Source organism: Rhinatrema bivittatum, chromosome 1, assembly GCF_901001135.1.
Source record: "Rhinatrema bivittatum chromosome 1, aRhiBiv1.1, whole genome shotgun sequence".
NCBI classification, from domain to species: Eukaryota; Metazoa; Chordata; class Amphibia; order Gymnophiona; family Rhinatrematidae; genus Rhinatrema; species Rhinatrema bivittatum.
In genome coordinates this window covers 489,478,196-489,498,264 of record NC_042615.1, presented here as the reverse complement: position 1 = coordinate 489,498,264, position 20,069 = coordinate 489,478,196, and the positions used below count along the sequence as shown (strand labels likewise).

The 20,069-nt window shown below is 46.3% G+C and overlaps 1 protein-coding gene across 1 annotated transcript in view; it reads left to right on the top strand.

Annotated features, from left to right (window-relative positions):
- Positions 1-20,069, top strand: part of ACO1 (aconitase 1) — a 172,281-nt gene that overhangs the window by 48,198 nt on the left and 104,014 nt on the right. Inside the window, exons 4-6 of the mRNA XM_029608585.1 lie at positions 9,017-9,154; positions 17,505-17,574; positions 19,458-19,641. Of these exons, the coding sequence (XP_029464445.1) occupies positions 9,017-9,154; positions 17,505-17,574; positions 19,458-19,641 (392 nt within the window). The remainder of the gene's footprint in view (positions 1-9,016; positions 9,155-17,504; positions 17,575-19,457; positions 19,642-20,069) is intronic.

The window sequence follows — 20,069 nt, the reverse complement described above, 5'->3', positions numbered from 1 at the left end:
ACACTGGAAGAAGAAGACTCTCTGTGCCTTGGCCAGCTAGGCCCATGGGCTCCTCTGCATAGGCTTGCTCCAGGGGAGGGTTGAAGAGCAGGTTTTCTCACCCTATAGACAAGATTGGGAGGAACTTCGAGGAGAGTTACCTGGGGTTCCTCTATGGGATTTTTGCCAGAATTTTTAATGTTCATACACCAGGCCTTCTGTGCCATTCAAAAGCCAGAGACGATACCCATGTCAGTTATCCTGGATCTGCGTTCCCCCATCTGGGCAAAAGGCCCCAGCCCTTAAACAGTCCAAAGGGGACCCTAAGAGCCTCAGCAGCCAGCACTGTCTCCATAGAGGGATTATAATCAGGGGACGAATTGGATTATGGCATGCTTATAACTTTCCAGGAGGAAGGGCAATGCTTCACCACAGGGAGGAGCGCTCAGCCCTCATTACCAGTGGTTTTGCCTTCTCTAAAGATACCAGGCATCAAGTCCGAAGACCCTATCAGAAGGAGACACTATTTTGCAGGAGATGCCAGAGAACATGGCATTGAAGTGACTGGTACTGACAGAATGGGGTGCCCCACAAAGGGACACTCATAGCCCCAGATTGGCAGAGGAAATGGGCATGCTATTCAGGTGGACGGAAAGAAACCTGCTCCTTTCATCAGCATCTTACATTGAGGAAAGAGAAAATTTCCAAGCAGGTTTTCTCAGCAGAAAGAGTTTCAACCCAGGGGCATGGGAACTTGCCAAGAAGTCTTCCAGATGATACTCGAACAGCGGGGTCCCCCATTCTTAGTCATGATGACAACTCAAGCGAATTCCAAAGCCAATATATTCTTCAGCCGCTGAACGGAAGCAGGGTCCAACGGAATAGATACCCTGATCAGGCCTTAGCCAAAGGCCTAGACAAAGGCTTGGCCTTTAGATCTCTGAAAGTACAGGTCGTGTCCATAATCTGCTATAGAGGTCGCATCAGAGGTACTCAAGTAGCTGGATATAATGCATGTCTTAAAGAGGGTAAAGCAACCCCCCCCCCCCCAATAGGCCTTTTATCCCTCAATGGGGTCTCAGTATGGTCCTCAGAGCCCTAGTAAGGACTTCCTTTGAACCTAAGAACATTTCATTAAAGACCACTTTCCTGGTGACTATTTGCTCACCTAGGCACATCTCAGAACTACAGGCTGTCTCATGTAGAGACCCCTATTTCGTGTTTTCTTCCACTGTCACCTTCTGACCAGTACAGTCATTCCTTCTCAGTTATGTCTCTCTTCCACTTAAACCAGGCAATATATCTCCTAGCCTTAAAAGGAAGAAAATTTTGGGGTAAGGAGGAAAGGCTGCATCTGATGATGACCAACCCCTTCAGAAAGACAGACAGACAAATTGTTTGTGTTCTTTGGGGGGTCCTTGAAAGGGAAAAGCAGCCTCCAAGGCTACACTAGTTAAGTGGATTAAAGAAGCAATCTCATCAGTGTTTTTACTTAATGGTAGGCAAGCACCAGTGGCATTCTGCACAAATTCGTCAAGGATACAAGCATCGTCCTGGGCAGAAGTATCTTCTGCCCAGGACGATTGTCTCCCCAGACAAAAACCTTTGAGGCTGCCATTTGTTCATCCCTGCATTCATTCTCTAAATATTAGACTGGATGTGCAAATCAAGGCAGATGTGGTTTTTGGGGTACAGGTCCTTAAGGCAACCCTGTCTTCCTCCAAGGCTAGTTCAGTTTTGGTAACTCCCAAATGTAAAGATTGGTCTAGCAGGAGGAAAAGGTAAACTTTTATCTTAGCTGATAATTTCCTTTCCTTGAGTCCTGCTAGACTAGTCCAGGACCCAGAATACAGGAGCTGCCATCATAGATGTTAATCTGGTCTTTCTCTCTCCCTCTCCATCCCCCATCCCAAAAGGGCTAGCCTCATAGGATCCAGATACTCTTAAATTATTTCTGGTAGGGGAGCCGGTGGTTGTCGAGAGAGGGGGCAACCGGGACCTGTCGCCGCACTTTGAGACCTATTATTCATCTGTTTGAGACCCGGAACATCGAAACCCGCTTACCTGGTGCTGGATTGAAGCGGCAGGACTCACAATGAGGCCAACGAGTGACGTCAGTGCAGGGCGTCTGCTACTATAAAGGAAGTAGCAGACGTTCCTTACCTGGGAGCCGGTGGTTGTCGAGAGAGGGGGCAACCGGGACCTGTCGCCGCACTTTGAGACCTATTATTCATCTGTTTGAGACCCAGAACATCGAAACCCGCTTACCTGGTGCTGGATTGAAGCGGCAGGACTCGCAACGAGGCCAACGAGTGACATCAGTGCAGGACGTCTGCTACTATAAAGGAAGTAGCAGACGTTCCTTACCTGGGAGCCGGTGGTTGTCGAGAGAGGGGGCAACCGGGACCTGTCGCCGCACTTTGAGACCTATTATTCATCTGTTTGAGACCCGGAACATCGAAACCCGCTTACCTGGTGCTGGATTGAAGCGGCAGGACTCACAATGAGGCCAACGAGTGACGTCAGTGCAGGGCGTCTGCTACTATAAAGGAAGTAGCAGACGGCGCGCAGCCGCTGTCGGCGTGCTGCCTAAGCCGCGCGCTCCGAAGGGGCGCGCGGCTTGGACCAGCGAAGGCTGGAAGGCTGCCACGTTTCCTGGTTTTGAAGTTCACATCTCACCCCCCTTCTCCAAACCAAATAAGTTTATGTACGACAGAAGAGTGAGTAGATACCCTAATCTTGTTTAATTTTTTAAAGTTACTTAAATATGCCGCATAAGAAAAGGAAAGGTAAGGCAGGATGCCTCAACCCCAGCCAGACCTAACCTTGTTCAAACGACACTAGAAGGTATCTACTCAATTACAGAACATAGTACCCCAGAGAGTCCCATTATAGTGGAGGATACGGAGCATGTATCACCACTATCGGGAGAGGTTAGTCTAAGTCCTGGGGTCCCAACCACACCCGCACCATCAATGTCTAATATTACCACCAGACTGCTAGGCTCACCTATAGTTTTGAATTCGACTAAGGGTTTGAGCCCGTTTGAGGAAGACTCTGGTGAAAGGATGATAAGACCGGAAGAACAAAAAGGAAGAAGTTTGTCTTCCTCTATTCCAACAGAGATGCGGAATATTGAAAACACCTGTGGTCAAGCTGTGGTATCTGAAGGGAGTATGATTACCCCCTCCCCTGGGACTGCTCCTGAACAAGATCTCTTAAATGTAGTAAATGTGCCCTTTGCATCTAATTCTAAACTGGGGGGTGTTAAACATGTTTCTTTAGAGATGCTGTGGTCTGCCATAGTATCATTGCAGAACAATATTGCAAATTTAAATACGAACATAAAAGATATGCAGTCCACATTGTTAAACTTAAATCCTTTAGTGACGAATAATGAAGTTTCCTTAGGGAAGGTAAAAGAAGAACTAACGATAATGAAAGAAGTACAAACATCAATAATAAAGGGAGAAAATATCTTAACAAAAAAAATGGAAAATTTGGAAAATGCAATTAGATATTGCAATTTAAGATTTGTAAATTTTCCTAAATGTATAATGACCTCAGCTATAGAACAGCTTAAAGATTATTTTAAAGGTATTTTGTTATTGACAACTGATAATCTCCCTTTAATCATAAATGCCTACTTTTTGGAAGAAAGAAATTTAAATGTAAATGTAGAATTACCTCCACAAGAGAATACTTTAAATGTGACAGATTTATTAGAAACCTCATATTCTGCCCAGATTGAGAAACGAGGCACGTTAATGGTGAAATTTGCCCATTCTTTGGAAAGGGATAAGGTCTTAAAGTTATTTATGCAAAAAAGAACCTCAGAAAATATGGGTATATCCTGATGTGTCAAAAGAAACTCAATTAAAGAGAAAAAAATTTATTAGTTTAGCGAATGAGGCTAGAACATATGGAATTCGTATTTTTATAAGATTTCCCAGTAAATGTATTATGTATGTGAATGGTACAAAATTTGTATATTTTGATCCAATTGATTTGGAGAGATACTTGGGGGAGTATAGGAACCAGAGAGGGGGGGGCAGAAACCTCAGAAATTTCAGATCTTGCCCCAAATGTTGGGAATGTAATGAATGAATAATCTGTAATAATTCTGTCTTGTTTTTGTTAAAATTATGTTAGAATAATGCTCTATAGGCTCCTCATCTGTTTAGTAATATGGAATCAGGTAAATGGAGCAAATTTAATTTCAATATAAGATGGGAAAGTGTTATGGTTAAAAATGATGAGATTGGCTTTATTTTCTGATCCTTAAAAATTCAATGTATATTGAATACGAATATGAATAGTTTTTGAAATGTAAACTTAAATTCATAAATAAAGAATTAAAAAAAAAAAAATTATTTCTGGTAGGGGATACATATGGGCCTTTGTATCTTAGAGTAGGTCTTTGTTTGGGTGCTTTGGCCAAAGGCTACTGGCAAGTGTCTAGGGCCACTTCTCCCTTACAGACAGTGAGGAGGTCATGAAGGAGGTGTGTCCTCTGTCTCCAGCAGATGAGGAATGGGGAAATCCCGAATGTAAATACTGGTCTAGCAGGACTCAAGGAAAGGAAATCATCAGATAAAATTTCACCATATTCTTGCAGAGGAATGTATGATTTCACCTGCAGTGATGAAAGCAGCAGATTTGGTGTGCCAAAATAAATGTTCGCTATTTCTGTAGTAGTTTAATTTGAGTTTATTGATCAGGAAAAGATTAGAAGAAGTGGTAATCAGTGAAGAATGGTAAACAGCAATGTTTCTGCATACTTTCCACATATAGTAGATATGATTACAAAATCCCAAATGAGAGCATGGTACACAGGGCCCGATGTCCTAAATGTTACTCTCATGGATACAAAAGGGGAAAAACCCTTTAGTACATCTGGCCCACAGTGACGTGCTATGAAAGAGTAAAGGGTCTGGTGTAGAAACCTGGAGAGTCCCAGAGGAGAAAAGAGCAGAAGGAAATGAATACCCATGAACTGATCGCAAGGGAGGACTTTAGCTTAGCCGGTGAAGTGGGAATGATCCCAGCACAAGATAGGAATGGGCCAGGGATTCACAGTGATAAAGAAGAGAAATGAGAAGTGTGATAAAAGAATGGAGGGGAGAGAGGAAGGAATTTAACTTTTTTATGTGGAATGTGGATCATTGAGGACGTAAGTGAAGTAGTCTGATCTCACATTACGGTGAGGCAGAAAGGAATTCAAAAGCCTGTGAACACTGATTGCTGCAAGAGCAGGGAGATTGGTCTGTAATTGGAGAGGTGGCATGGAATGGCTCAGAGAATGGATGTTTTGGATTTGTTTGGGGTTTTTTTTATAGATTAGTAATGAGAACTGGTTTCAAGCACTTAGGAAAGAGACCAGAGTATAGACGAGATACGGTTAATAAGGGAATTTTCAAAGGCATTTCCACCACTACAACAGTGCTGAACCTGTGGAAAAGGCTCGTTGTAAAACTGCCTGCCCAATAGGCAGGCAAACTTCTGGGCCTATACCCTCTATGTATGTAAGTTTACCTGGCCTGAGCGGGGGCATTCCTGAGGTAGAGCTGGGGATGGGTTCAGACTTATGTGAATATTGTGGCTTTTTCAAAAGTGTGCACGGAAATTTTCCCCAAAAAAATGTCTGTGTACGGCTTAGCAGGTGTAATTTGTGTGGGTAGGATTTGGTGGGGTAATTTTTTTTTTTTTTTTTCACAGCAAAAACACGCATAAGTTCACTTTGCAAGTTGGCATAACTCAATGTGCATATTTGCCTAATTGTTCAGGCAGGCTGGTACAGAATTACCCTCTATAACTGTGAGGAGTTAAAATGGTGGGGAAGGTTCCAAACAGTAGAGAAGATAACATAGAGGGTAATGGCGGATTTAGGATTTTTTTGCCCCTAGGCACCGTTGGCGGCGGCGTGCCCCTACGGGTAAAGTCGGAGCACGGGGAGCAGAAGGCCTACGGTTTCCTGCGGCAGCTCAGGCGAAGGTTCTGTGGCAAGAAAGTGAAAGTTCGAAGCACGTCGACAAGCATTTCCATCTTTTATACCACATGATACAAATAAAGCTTTCCAGCCTTGCTTTATTTTCTTTCTGTTGGGTGAGGAAAAGGGATCTCAAGTGCCAGTTCAGGGAGGAGATTGGAGAAATGGGGGTAGAAGGCCAGGGAATAGGGGGGAGGCAATAGGAGAGAGAAAAAGAACTGGATATGAGGGGGGCGAGGGAGGAGAGAGAATATCAGGGATGGGAGAGGGAGGGGGTTCTGGGATTGAAAAAGGGGAGTAGGAGGGGTTGGAGCATTGCCAATGGGGATGGGGAGGAGGAGGCAGGTGTCTCTGTCAAGCTCTGGCCTGATCCTTCTTACAGTCTCCTCTCTAATCTCCCTCCCAATCTGGAATATTTACCCCTGCACCAACCCCCTTTTCTATCGCTCCACAAACACTGCCCCTCCCACCCCTCCCACCCCACCCTCCCCAATTCCCCTCTCTGTCACACACAGACACATGCCCTCCCCCAGCTGATCTCCTCTCATCCCATAGCCTCACTCCTCACCCCCAATGATCCCCCACTCAGCCCCTCCTCACCTTCCCAAATGATCCTCCTTTCTTTTGTCTGCACCAGGCTCTCCACCCCTACCCCCATTCCTGAATGACAGGAGGGGAGGGGCTGGATTAGGGATCGGAGTAGCTCTTGCTATGTCTGCACCCTCTCCCCTTTTGTTCCTTGCATGATGCTTGGAAGAGGAAGGGCTGGGTCAGGAGAGATTCAGCACAGCTGGAAGGCAGCAGATCTTAAACCTTGCTGCCCCCAGATTTTTGCCGCCCTAGGCAACTGCTTCAAATCCAGGCCATTGGAGCAAATAGTTAACTAGGAAACGTGAAAACAGTTGTGAACCCTGGAATCGGATTTTTAAAAAAATGAAATGTAAATGGGTGGGAGTAGTCAGAGGGGTAGGAATAGATGAAGTAATAAATTATGTAGAATCTTGCAGATTATTTGAACCTTTGAACCGAAAAAATAAAGCTACAAAGCAGAAGGGTAAGAGACTGTAATAAGAACTGGAGAAGGATATGAGAGAATGTGTGATGAGGTGTGTCTTTGGGTTAATAGATGATGAGAGTGGAGAAGGGAGCCCAAAGATTTACTAAAAGCTGATGGGGGGAGATATGTTTCCCTCTCTTCTGATCCCGGGGGCCGGTAGTGAGGACAGTCCTGTTTTAGGGTAGTGGTGAACCATGGCTGGGTGTTAAGAAGTCTTGATCATCTGTAGTGTATCTATAGTGATTATCTGTAGTGTATTATCAAGTGTAGCAGAGATTGATGGCAGTGGGTCTGGAGTAGCCAAATCCGTGGCACTCTCAGCAAATAAAGGAAAGGAGAGCATGAAGAAATCAGAAGAGTAAGTAGAAAAGCCCAGAGACCTGTGGTTTTGCCTGTGCAGCAGGTCATGAGAGGAAGTGATGCATAGGGATTTCAGACGTAGCCAGAAAATAGATGGTGATGGCAGAGAGGCATGATATAGGCCAGAAAAAAAGATATAAAGCACAGGTGATTTTTCTTTAACTTATTTTTTGGGGGCTTGGCATATTCCTCATGCATGCTTGGGCTTCCTACTCAAATCAGAACTTGCTCCCGACTGGGCCACAGAACCAGGAGTCTTCCATTTGCCCTAAATCCAGGCAACTGGGTGTGGCTATTGTGCAATGACAACTGTCTTCTGCCTTCCCTCCCCCGCCCCCTCCCCTCGGGGCTGAGCGTGCTGCCTCCACTTGGTAGTCACATCGTCAGTTGCTAGAAGGCACACACTACTTGCTCTTGCTAGGTGTCTGAAAATGTACTTGGTGTACAGAGTCTATAACTTTTTGTTCTATCTCAATGTTTTTCACAGAATAGGGGATGTTGTCATTTCACAACAACATGAAAACAATGGCAGCGATATTTCCTTTCTTCTATGTCGTTTCCTATCCAAAGTGGCACACAAAATTAATGAAATACTGTTTGTGGTGTTTGTTGTTGTAGCACACGTTTGTTTTTTTTGGGGTTTTTTTCATAATGCTCATACTTTGCAGATACCACAGGTAAAATGCTTTAGTGCACATATTTTGCAAAATGTGCGTGTTGTAAAAAAAAAAAAAAAATAGCATGCACTGAAAAATCACAAGAAACAAAACGATATAGGTGGAGAAATGAAATGGAAACTGAAACAAAACTATCTTTTTTTTCATGACCACCCCTATCACGGAGTGTAGTTAAGGCTTTACCAAGTAGTGTTCCAGTTTTTATTGTTATAACTGGTGTTTATAGTTCATTTGTAGCCAGAACCATCGCACGTGTCTGCTTTGACCTGGCGTAAGAAAGGTGACCACCTTGAATTCTATGTTACGTATCTGTCATGCAGGTAGAGCCCTGCGTTTATCTAAGAGAGGATTACTTAGAGGTGCCTTACTTACGTCATGGGTGAAACCAGAGAATAGGGCCTTTTCTATTGCTGGTCCCAGTTTTTGGAATTCTTTTCCTGAAACAGTTTTGTAGACAACTGAAAGCCCACCTTTTTACCATGGGTAAAACATGCTACCTACGAAATGGCGCATCCTGGGTGATAGGCAGGGCCTGAGTGTTGTGCTTTGAGCCACATGGTTCAAAGTGTACCCTTCAGGCCCCTCCGGCAAGGGACAGGGGAGGATGGCACAGAAGAGCATCTTCTATGGTTCAAAATGATGTGAGCCAGTGAGTGAGGATTGCTGGTGACAGTAAACGGCGCATCTTCTTTTTCCGGGACAGGTGAGAAGGAGAGGGGGAAATACCAGCGCTTGCCAGCTGAAATTTGTGGGGGCCATGGCCCGTGTGCATACTTTTAATAAGAGGAATCCATGTTGCCTGAACACATTTTCAGCTACTGTAAATAGGTGTCTTCCTTGCATGAGGCTTCTGTAGATGTTCATTCATGCAGGACATGGCCAAGAATTTCCCTTAAAAAAAAAAAAGCCAAGTTTGGATCATTAATATTGACATGTAACTGCCTCTTTTTTTAGGGGTGTTCCTGCGGTGGTTGATTTTGCTGTTATGCGTGATGCTGTGAAAAGGTTGGGAGGAGAACCAGAAAAAATCAACCCCGTCTGTCCTGCTGATTTGGTCATTGATCATTCCATCCAAGTTGACTTCAACAGAAGGTAAGGGATCCAAAACCATGAGACCACAGCAAAAAAAAAAAAAAAAAGAAAAGTAAACCAGCCCTTGAAATTTCTTGATCAAACCCAAGGAATGTTGAGCAAAATCTTAGGTGTATTTCACCTACAGCCCTGCCCAGCAGCACACGACCAGAACTGCAGAGAAGACTTTCTCTAAGAGACTTACTGTGCTGCTAGTATCGTAGGACACGTAGGAATTAATGTTTCTGGATTATTTATAAGCCTGATTTGGAAACATGCAGGCAATATTACTTGACAGGGTGTGCATTAAAATATTTTGATGAGTGCCCCCGGGCTCTTGCTGGTTTTCCTTAAAATATATCGCTTGCTTCCCCCCCTCTTTACAAAGCTGTGGACTGTAGTCATTCCCTAAAGAACCAAATGAGTTAAAAGGGAGTTTCCTGTACTGCTTATGTAATTTGTGTCCACATACTTGCAGTGTCAGCATTACTGGTGGCTGTTTGAAATTCGTGATGCACTTTGGTCTGTTAAGAAATAGTTGACTCAAGTGTTAGGTGAAATTACAAAGTTAGAGTTGGCAAAAGCCATCTGACTTGATGCTTTAGAGATATGACCGCCACCCTCCCCTCACCCCTGCCACACACACACACATTCCACAGGTACACACCACACCCCAAAAGACCAACACTGATACTGGAGTAGTTGTACATCATGGGGTTGATATTCAGAAGGGTTTGTTGAGCTATAGCTTCAGGAGGTAGCCAGACAAACCTAGGGTTGTAAATGCTCCCCTATCGCCCTCCCCCAACCAGATAAGTTTTAACTGGGTAAGTCATCATCCAGCTAGAACTTACCCAGGTATAGAAGGGGCATTGCAGAGGCATCCTGGGGGCGGCGGGGGCTTCAACCTAGCCAGGTAGCGCCAGTAGTCCATGCTGGGGTAAATCTGTCCGTGGTGTAAAGCAGGTCTCGGGTTATCCAGGTAAGTCTGCCTGGCTAACTTTAACCCTAACCAGGTGTATTCAGCAGAACTTGTTTGCTCCTAAATATCCCAGCCGAAGTTAGCAGGCTAAGTTGGGGGTGGGTGGGGGAGAAATCATGGGCTGTAGCAGCCCAGTTCCACCCCTCCCCACCTGTCAAAAAAAAAAAAATATCTATATACATATATATCTATATATATTTATATCATGAGCTGCAGCAGTCCAATCCTGCCCCACTCTCCAAGTTTATAAAAAAAAAAAAAAAAAAAGTTACTGCAATAATGACCCAATCCCTAATACCCCAGTGGAAGGAGGAGACATTCGCTTACCTTACCTGCACTGAGATATTCATTTATTCTCTGCTCTCCTGCCAAGGCTGGTCACATCGCTGGCAGCTGACAAGCCCCTATTCAGGACTCTGTTGATCTCTGTGTGTGTGGTTAAAGTGGTTTATAGTCTACAGTTTTTGAAAAACAAAATATAAAATGAAGAACTCAGAAAACCTAATTAGGCAATGAAGGCGGTAGGGAGTTTTCTGCATTTATTGTGCTGTGAAAGAAGATCCCGCAAGGAGGATAGTACTGCACAGTTACAAATGTTGGTTTTTTTTTTTTTTGCTTGTATCAAGGGGAGATGCCTCAGACCTTGACTCTCTGATTAATGTTACCACTATTAAAAAAAAAAAAAAAAAGTAACTGTTATTGCTGAAGTATTTTTTTTTTAATCTCTCACTAGGCAAATAACATTATCTGTGTATGTATTGAATTAAAAAGAATGCACTAGGCCTGCTCTTTATTCGTGTCTTATATAATACTCTTTTGCAGGAGACTAGAAGAAGTGGTATAGCACAGGGACAGTGAGCCTTCAGCGGGTCAAATACAAATTAGATCGTTAGCAGAAGTCGTTACCATGTATAGCCTTTTTTTGGCCTCTGTTAAATGATCTCGTCTCTGAAGCCCACATCTCTAAAAGGAAAACTACTCATAGCACTGGTTGCCCACAGGAGAGACTAAGGACTTAATGGTCATGGAAATTCCATAATATATCGGGCTTGGTAGTGTGTCCGTCAGTGCTCGCGCATGTTCCCCAGCCCGCCGATAGATGGCGCTATAATATATCGGGCTTGGTAGTGTGTCCGTCAGTGCTCGCGCATGTTCCCCAGCCCGCCGATAGATGGCGCTATAATATATCGGGCTTGGTAGTGTGTCCGTCAGTGCTCGCGCATGTTCCCCAGCCCGCCGATAGATGGCGCTATAATATATCGGGCTTGGTAGTGTGTCCGTCAGTGCTCGCGCATGTTCCCCAGCCCGCCGATAGATGGCGCTATAATATATCGGGCTTGGTAGTGTGTCCGTCAGTGCTCGCGCATGTTCCCCAGCCCGCCGATAGATGGCGCTATAATATATCGGGCTTGGTAGTGTGTCCGTCAGTGCTCGCGCATGTTCCCCAGCCCGCCGATAGATGGCGCTATAATATATCGGGCTTGGTAGTGTGTCCGTCAGTGCTCGCGCATGTTCCCCAGCCCGCCGATAGATGGCGCTATAATATATCGGGCTTGGTAGTGTGTCCGTCAGTGCTCGCGCATGTTCCCCAGCCCGCCGATAGATGGCGCTATAATATATCGGGCTTGGTAGTGTGTCCATCAGTGCTCGCGCATGTTCCCCAGCCCGCTGATAGATGGCGCTATAATATATCGGGCTTGGTAGTGTGTCCGTCAGTGCTCGCGCATGTTCCCCAGCCCGCCGATAGATGGCGCTATAATATATCGGGCTTGGTAGTGTGTCCGTCAGTGCTCGCGCATGTTCCCCAGCCCGCCGATAGATGGCGCTATAATATATCGGGCTTGGTAGTGTGTCCGTCAGTGCTCGCGCATGTTCCCCAGCCCGCCGATAGATGGCGCTATAATATATCGGGCTTGGTAGTGTGTCCGTCAGTGCTCGCGCATGTTCCCCAGCCCGCCGATAGATGGCGCTATAATATATCGGGCTTGGTAGTGTGTCCGTCAGTGCTCGCGCATGTTCCCCAGCCCGCCAATAGATGGCGCTATAATATATCGGGCTTGGTAGTGTGTCCGTCAGTGCTCGCGCATGTTCCCCAGCCCGCCAATAGATGGCGCTATAATATATCGGGCTTGGTAGTGTGTCCGTCAGTGCTCGCGCATGTTCCCCAGCCCGCCGATAGATGGCGCTATAATATATCGGGCTTGGTAGTGTATCCGTCAGTGCTCTCGCATGTTCCCCAGCCCGCCGATAGATGGCGCTATAATATATCGGGCTTGGTAGTGTGTCCGTCAGTGCTCGCGCATGTTCCCCAGCCCGCCGATAGATGGCGCTATAATATATCGGGCTTGGTAGTGTGTCCGTCAGTGCTCGCGCATGTTCCCCAGCCCGCCAATAGATGGCGCTATAATATATCGGGCTTGGTAGTGTGTCCGTCAGTGCTCGCGCATGTTCCCCAGCCCGCCGATAGATGGCGCTATAATATATCGGGCTTGGTAGTGTGTCCGTCAGTGCTCGCGCATGTTCCCCAGCCCGCCGATAGATGGCGCTATAATATATCGGGCTTGGTAGTGTGTCCGTCAGTGCTCGCGCATGTTCCCCAGCCCGCCGATAGATGGCGCTATAATATATCGGGCTTGGTAGTGTGTCCGTCAGTGCTCGCGCATGTTCCCCAGCCCGCTGATAGATGGCGCTATAATATATCGGGCTTGGTAGTGTGTCCGTCAGTGCTCGCGCATGTTCCCCAGCCCGCCGATAGATGGCGCTATAATATATCGGGCTTGGTAGTGTGTCCGTCAGTGCTCGCACATATTCCCCAGCCCGCCGATAGATGGCGCTATAATATATCGGGCTTGGTAGTGTGTCCGTCAGTGCTCGCGCATGTTCCCCAGCCCGCTGATAGATGGCGCTATAATATATCGGGCTTGGTAGTGTGTCCGTCAGTGCTCGCGCATGTTCCCCAGCCCGCCGATAGATGGCGCTATAATATATCGGGCTTGGTAGTGTGTCCGTCAGTGCTCGCGCATGTTCCCCAGCCCGCCGATAGATGGCGCTATAATATATCGGGCTTGGTAGTGTGTCCGTCAGTGCTCGCGCATGTTCCCCAGCCCGCTGATAGATGGCGCTATAATATATCGGGCTTGGTAGTGTGTCCGTCAGTGCTCGCGCATGTTCCCCAGCCCGCCGATAGATGGCGCTATAATATGTCGGGCTTGGTAGTGTGTCCGTCAGTGCTCGCGCATGTTCCCCAGCCCGCCGATAGATGGCGCTATAATATATCGGGCTTGGTAGTGTGTCCGTCAGTGCTCGCGCATGTTCCCCAGCCCGCCGATAGATGGCGCTATAATATATCGGGCTTGGTAGTGTGTCCGTCAGTGCTCGCGCATGTTCCCCAGCCCGCCAATAGATGGCGCTATAATATATCGGGCTTGGTAGTGTGTCCGTCAGTGCTCGCGCATGTTCCCCAGCCCGCCAATAGATGGCGCTATAATATATCGGGCTTGGTAGTGTGTCCGTCAGTGCTCGCGCATGTTCCCCAGCCCGCCAATAGATGGCGCAGGCGGCTCCCTGGCCACCTTGGAGGCTCAAACACACCAGAGGTACGAAGGACAGCGGCCATCGCAGGACAGGCAGAATATAGCAGAGGGGAGACCTGGCATGCCACGAGCATAGCACATCCCGCGGCACATGCGCCATTCGCAGCGAGGATGAAGGCCCGACGCACCGTTTGCGGCAAAAAGGGAAGGCCCCCGTGTGCCACGATTGGCACGCCCAGGCCTTAGTCTTCGCTGTGAACAGAGATCATGTACTGCGGGACACGCTCCGTTCGTGGCATGCCGGGGTCTCTGCTGCTATTTTCTGCTCAAGGCGAAAATGGAAGGCCCCCGTATGCCGTGAACTGCGCGCTGGGCCTTCATCTTCGCTGCGAATGGCGTGGGTCCCGCGGCATGCTGGTGAGAGAGAATGTGTGTCGGGGAGTGTGAGAGAGAGCATGGGGGGATGCTGGTGAGAGAGAATGTGTGTGTGAGAGGGGGATGACAGCATGGTTGGTGAGAGGGGGATGGGGAGGGTGTGAGAGAGAGCATGGGAGGTAAGAGAGGTTGGGTGGGGGGATGCTTGAGTGTTGGTTTCAGAGAGAGGGATCCTATATGAGGGGAGGGGGATGCCGGTGAGAGAGAATGTGTGTGAGAGAGGAGAGGGGGTATGGAGGAGTGCGAGAGACAGCTTGGTTGATAAGAGGGGGAGAGCGCGGGATGCTTGACTGTGGGTTTCAGAGAGGGAGCCTATATGAGGGGATGTGTGTGTGTGTCAGAGAGTGAGGGAGCCTGTATGAGGTATGTGGAAGGGACACTCTTACAGTGAATTTCTAGGGAAATTCTGCTCAAAACGAGCAGATGTGCCAATAAAAAGGCTGGCCACCCGGGCGTAGAATGGGTACAGTTGCTAGTTTAAATTTATTCTCCTAACTTTGTAGGTGACCCTCCAAAACTAGGACTCATTTAGCAAGACTGTGTGGGGAAGCTTGAACTGTCCCTGACACTTCTGTGGATAAGAGGAGAATTTCCATTTAAAATGTTAGGTGTCCATCACCTCTGTGCACAAGGCTTATGAAGACAGGCTCAGGTTCACCTTGGAGAAGAGACAGAGGGGAAATGATAGAGGTTTATAAAATCATGAGTGATGTGGAACAAGTTGAGGGAACGGTTATTTACCCTTTCAAATAGTACCATGTCTAGTGGACATTTCCTTAAACTTGCAGGAAGCAGATTTAAAACAAATTTGAGAGGTTTTTTTTTTTCCCAGTCAAGGCACAGTTAAGCTGTGGAATCTGTTGCTGGAGGATGTGATCAAGGCCAGTAGTATAGCTGGGTTTAAAAAAAAAAAAAAAGAAAAAGATTTGGACAAGTTTTGTGCCGAACAGGTTCATTAACCATTATTAGGCAGGTAGACGTTGGTGTCTCCACCTCTTGCTTCTGGGCGTGAGTGATGTGCTATTAGAATTTGTTGGATTCTTCCAAGTGACCCGGGAGACAGGATGTTAGGCAGTGTTGTCCATAGGAATGTTATTCCCATGGGAATCCCATGGGATGGGATGGGACGGCACACATTTGTATTTCCCATGGTAGTCGATACTTGATATTGTAAAATAAATTTAGGCTGAAATTTGCAGTTGCGTAAGTGCAACAAAATAGAATTCATTCATCATCTATGTAACTGCATGGTGCTATGAGAAGGATTTCGAGTCTAAAGAATAATTCAGGTTTTCCTAGATTTTTTAAAGGCTCTGTCTAGGTTTTCTCAATTTAACGAGCGGCAACACTGCCAGACTGGCACATTGCGCATGCGCGCGGCTAGTCAGCCATTGCTGCTGTGTTGTTGATTGTCGTCTTTGGCGTTTTGTAAATACAAAGCTAGTTTTAATCTGGTGTAATCTGTTTCGTTGCTGAATTTCATTCTGAATTGCTAATTTCAAATAATTTGTGAAGGCAGGAAGGTAGTCACTTGAAGTCACGGTGTTACTGAGTACAGGCTGTGTAAGCCCCAGAGGTCCATCTTTGTACATGTAGTCCTATTTAGTAGACACTAAACGTAAACTTTCATAAATTTAATAATTTTATTTGAACTGTATTCCATATTAATATTGTAATGGGAATCCCATGGGATGGGATGGGATGGGACAGGCATAAATTGCCATGGGATGGGATGGGACAGAAAAATATGTCCCATGGACAAGCCTGAGTTAGGTTCTGATGTACCTCTTTATGTACACATTTTCCAAGTAAACTGAAAGACAAACAAACCTAAAGCCTTGACACTGCTCCTCAGCGCTCAGTCAGTTTTATTTTTCCTATGCCCTCAGCTGTAGTACACAGAGTGTGTGATATGCGAGGGCACAATAATCCCTTTTTCATAAAGGCTATAAAAATGTCTTTGGCTTAGATTTAAAACTCTCATTGGCCACACACAATAAGGCATAATCTGCAACCTGATGTAACAGTGATGGTGGACCTAAACGATATTGGCTGATCCAGCAAATGGACTAGGCAAACATAGCATGAGGAGGTTTTAGGTTTATGAGAAGCCCTGGTCAGTAAGAGTAAAGCAGCTAAATGCATCGCTGTAAAATCCAAATTCGTGTTTTAAACCCCATCTCCATCACTTTTCTTATTCCATGTGAGGAGTTTTGTTTTTTTCCATTTTGTTAAAATTGACACCTAGTAGTTGGATTAAAGGTGTGTGTGTGTGGACTGGCTTTAGAGAGAGCTGCACTGTGTGGCTCCCAGCCAAAGGGCTGTCACTGCAGTGGCTGAGCTTGAAAGAGAGGATGGGTGGGCAGAAGGGCTTGGGGAGATTAAGAAACGAAGGGACAAAACCCTGCGTAATTGCAGATGGTTATGGCTTTTCAGCTTGGAGAAGAGACTGCTGAAGGGGGATGTGATAGAAATCTATAAAATCATGACTGGAACAGAACAGGTAAATGTGAATCGGTTATTTATTCTTTCAAAAAAAATACAAAGACTTGGGGGGACACTATTAAATTAGTAAGTAGCACATTCGAAACAAATCGAAGATAATTAGTTTTCACTCAACGCACAATTTAATCTCTGAAATCCATTGCCAGAGGATGTGGTAAAGACGGTTAGCCTAGCTGGGTTTAAAAAAGGTTTGGACAAGTTCCTGGAGGAGAGGTCTGTAAACTGTTATCAACCTGGTAGACTTGGGGAAATCCACTTCTTCTCCCTGGGTGTTAGCAGCATGGGATCTATTTACTGTTTAGGATCCTGCCAAGCACCTGTGGCCTGGATTGGCCACTGTTGGAAACCGGATACTGAGCTTGATGGGCCCTCAGTCTGATGCAGTATGGCAATTCTTATGCTTATGGCACCAGGAGCTAGTTGCTTAACTCTCTTCCCTGGGATGGTCTTTGTCTGGGCCCAAGTGAGGGTTGATAGTTGTGTTACCCCCAGGGGCGGATTGGCCTATCGGGGGATCGGGCATCCCCCGGTGGGCCGGTCGAGCTAATCACGTGGTCTGCTGAGCGCGGCCGTGATGGAGCCGCGCTCGGCAGACCACGTGGTATCTCCAGGGCCAACCTGGGCGGCGAATCCCCAGGCCGGTCTTCATCGGGAATCCACTGCTGTGTACCCCACAGACTCTCAGCCAGTTCTGCCATTCAAAGCAAGGTCACCCTGCCTTGTCAGGTTGGCTGGGTAGAAATTGTGCCTACAGCAATGGAAAAATAAAAATTTTGGGTGGGAATAATCTGGTCCAGGGTATTGTACAGCGCCGAGGTATCACTGGGAACCCTTCTGTTGAAACTCTGAGGGAAGAGAGAGAATAACTGTGGTGTGGCTTTAACTTCTGAATTCTTTTTTTTTTTTCCATATGCAGGTCTGATAGTTTGCAGAAGAATCAAGAGCTTGAGTTTGAAAGGAACAGAGAGAGGTTTGAGTTTTTGAAGGTATGAAAACAAAAAGAATGTGCCTTCCATGTGCTTTAGAAGATGAATGTGCACTAGGACCCACAAGCACAGGGCTTCTCAAATCTGTCCTGGGGAGCCAGCCCCCCCCCCCCCCCTACATGTTCACTGCAGATCTACTGAAAACCCCAACAGGCTGTGAGGTCACCAGCACACGTCTGGGAAGCACTGACTTAAACTAGTCACATGTTGTCTTTGCCCTGAAATAAAATACTGTATGTACGTAAATGTGCTGCCTGTGTACAAACAAGACAAAAATCTTTGAGGCCCTGCCCTCAGGGGTGGGATGAGAGTATTCAGGCAGGGCAGGGTAGAGACTTGGTGAAAAACCAGTGGAAGGGAAGGCAGCTTGAGCAACCCCCTCCCCCTTCCTATCTGACTGTGACATTGATAATCTATTTGTGCTTTAGTTTACCACAGCTAGAGAGAGTGCAAATGGAAAGAACAGAATTAAAAAAAAAAAAAAATGTAAGGACTATTATTTAAGATATTTATAACCTACGCTATCAGCTCTTCTAGGAGATTTTGCCTGTTCTTGTTCCCGCCTTCACCCCCTCCTCTCCTTTTGTTAGAAGAGGAAGCTAGTACCTCACTAAAATGCAATAGAAAACAAGATAACATAGGTTTCTTGAATAAACAACTTTCCTAGCGCTACAGAAAAAGCTAGCATCCAAAAAACAGAGTCCTCCTAAAGGAGAGCCCATTTAGTAACTACCAATGCAGTTTAGTTAAGGACCTGTTTTCACTTTTGATTTTATTTTGCCTGTGAATTTTATCAGCATTTATTACAAAAATGGGCGAAGTCAGCGGGGAAACAGACACCTCATTTTTCCAGGTAAAATATCATTGGTGTTTCTGGGGGAAAATAAAATAACTGAAAAACGAAGGTCCCTAAGTTGAGTTCAATAAAAGCAGCACAGTAATTTGAGCCGTTATTTTCCTATTTGCAAAAAATGTTCCCTTGCATGGGACTACCCGCACTGCTTGCTCTTACGTGTCATGTTATGCATAGTGGGTCTTCCATAAACCAGTGAGCTCCTCTTCAGTCCCTTGGAGCAATAAATCTGCTTGAGGCCCGCGCGACAGGGCAGGTGGAACCTGGTGCTTTTAACCGGCGCTTGCTGCAGCGGCCCGTGCGTACCGTCCCTGGTTTGCAAATGACCTCCTTCGTGCGTGCTAGCTTTGGCGTTAGAAGGGGGGGTGTAATTTTCACAGCAATTTGCGCGCCCGGTACCCAGTTTTATACGTGGAACTGGCTCTTCCCGGGCTCGCTGCACGTGAAATTATGTACGGAACCTGGTTCCATGCATGCGCTGAGCAGAGGGCCCTCCAGCGAGGGAGGAGTTGGGGGCAGAGGAGGCACTAAATAAAGCGCAGGTTTTTTTTTCATTTAAAAAAAAAAAATGTCCACTTAAAAATGTACACAGGCAGAAGCAACACCTTCCGAAAGACAGGATGTAGCTTTGATCAAGCGAATGTGTGCATGCGCGCATTTGGCCGGTTCTTTTCAAAGTGAAATTAATGCGTGTCGGTTTGCGTTGAGAAAAAAAGTAAAGTGCATGGTACCACTCCCCAAGCTGTCCAGAAATTACCCTCGAAAGGTTTACGTGCAACTTTGGGAAATGGAAATCAGTTTAGCTTGATCGCCTGCTTTGGTTGATGTCTTCCATGGCTCTCCTGCTTAAAGTCTCTCTGAAAATGTAATTGTTTGGGGTTTTTTTTGTTTTTTTGTTAATGTGCCTTCTAAAACCATTTCGGTGCCATGGTGGAGGGTTTTTGTTTTTTTTTCCTAAGACTTCTCTTCCTGAGCAGCTTTCCAGGCGCATTGCGTTCCTTCACGGTATTCTGTTTGTGTTGTGTTTCAGTGGGGCTCCCAAGCTTTTCAAAACATGAGGATTATACCCCCAGGCTCGGGAATCATCCACCAAGTCAATTTAGAGTACCTGGCCCGCGTGGTGTTTCATCAGGATGGGTACTATTATCCGGACAGCCTGGTGGGGACGGACTCGCACACGACCATGATCGATGGCTTGGGAGTGCTCGGATGGGGTAAGCTCTCTGTGCCCCAACAATTGTCTGTCGCTCAGCAATTCACGAACAGTGGGGCTCAATGACATTAGCAAACCCATCGGTTTACCTAAAACAAAATAGCAAATAGCGAGGCAAAACAATCCTCCTGCTTTGCAGGTGAGGAGATAAGAGAATTTGAGGATAATTAGTCGCCTGACTTTTGGGGGTAAAGAGGGAAAGGGAGTCTGAGGAGGAAATTGCCAGCTCATTTTTATCTATTTTTGTAGTTCAGAAACTTAAGAATCTGTAAGCTTTCTCCTAGCAATGTTATGGTGATGGCTGCCACATATGAAGCTTTTTAAGTGTGCTGCAAGCCTTTGGAGGATCCTCTGCTTTGTGGCTGCCGCAGTGGGCCCTATCTGTTGATGTTGCACCAGTGCCAGCCTTTTAGCCGTATTTGCCAGCCT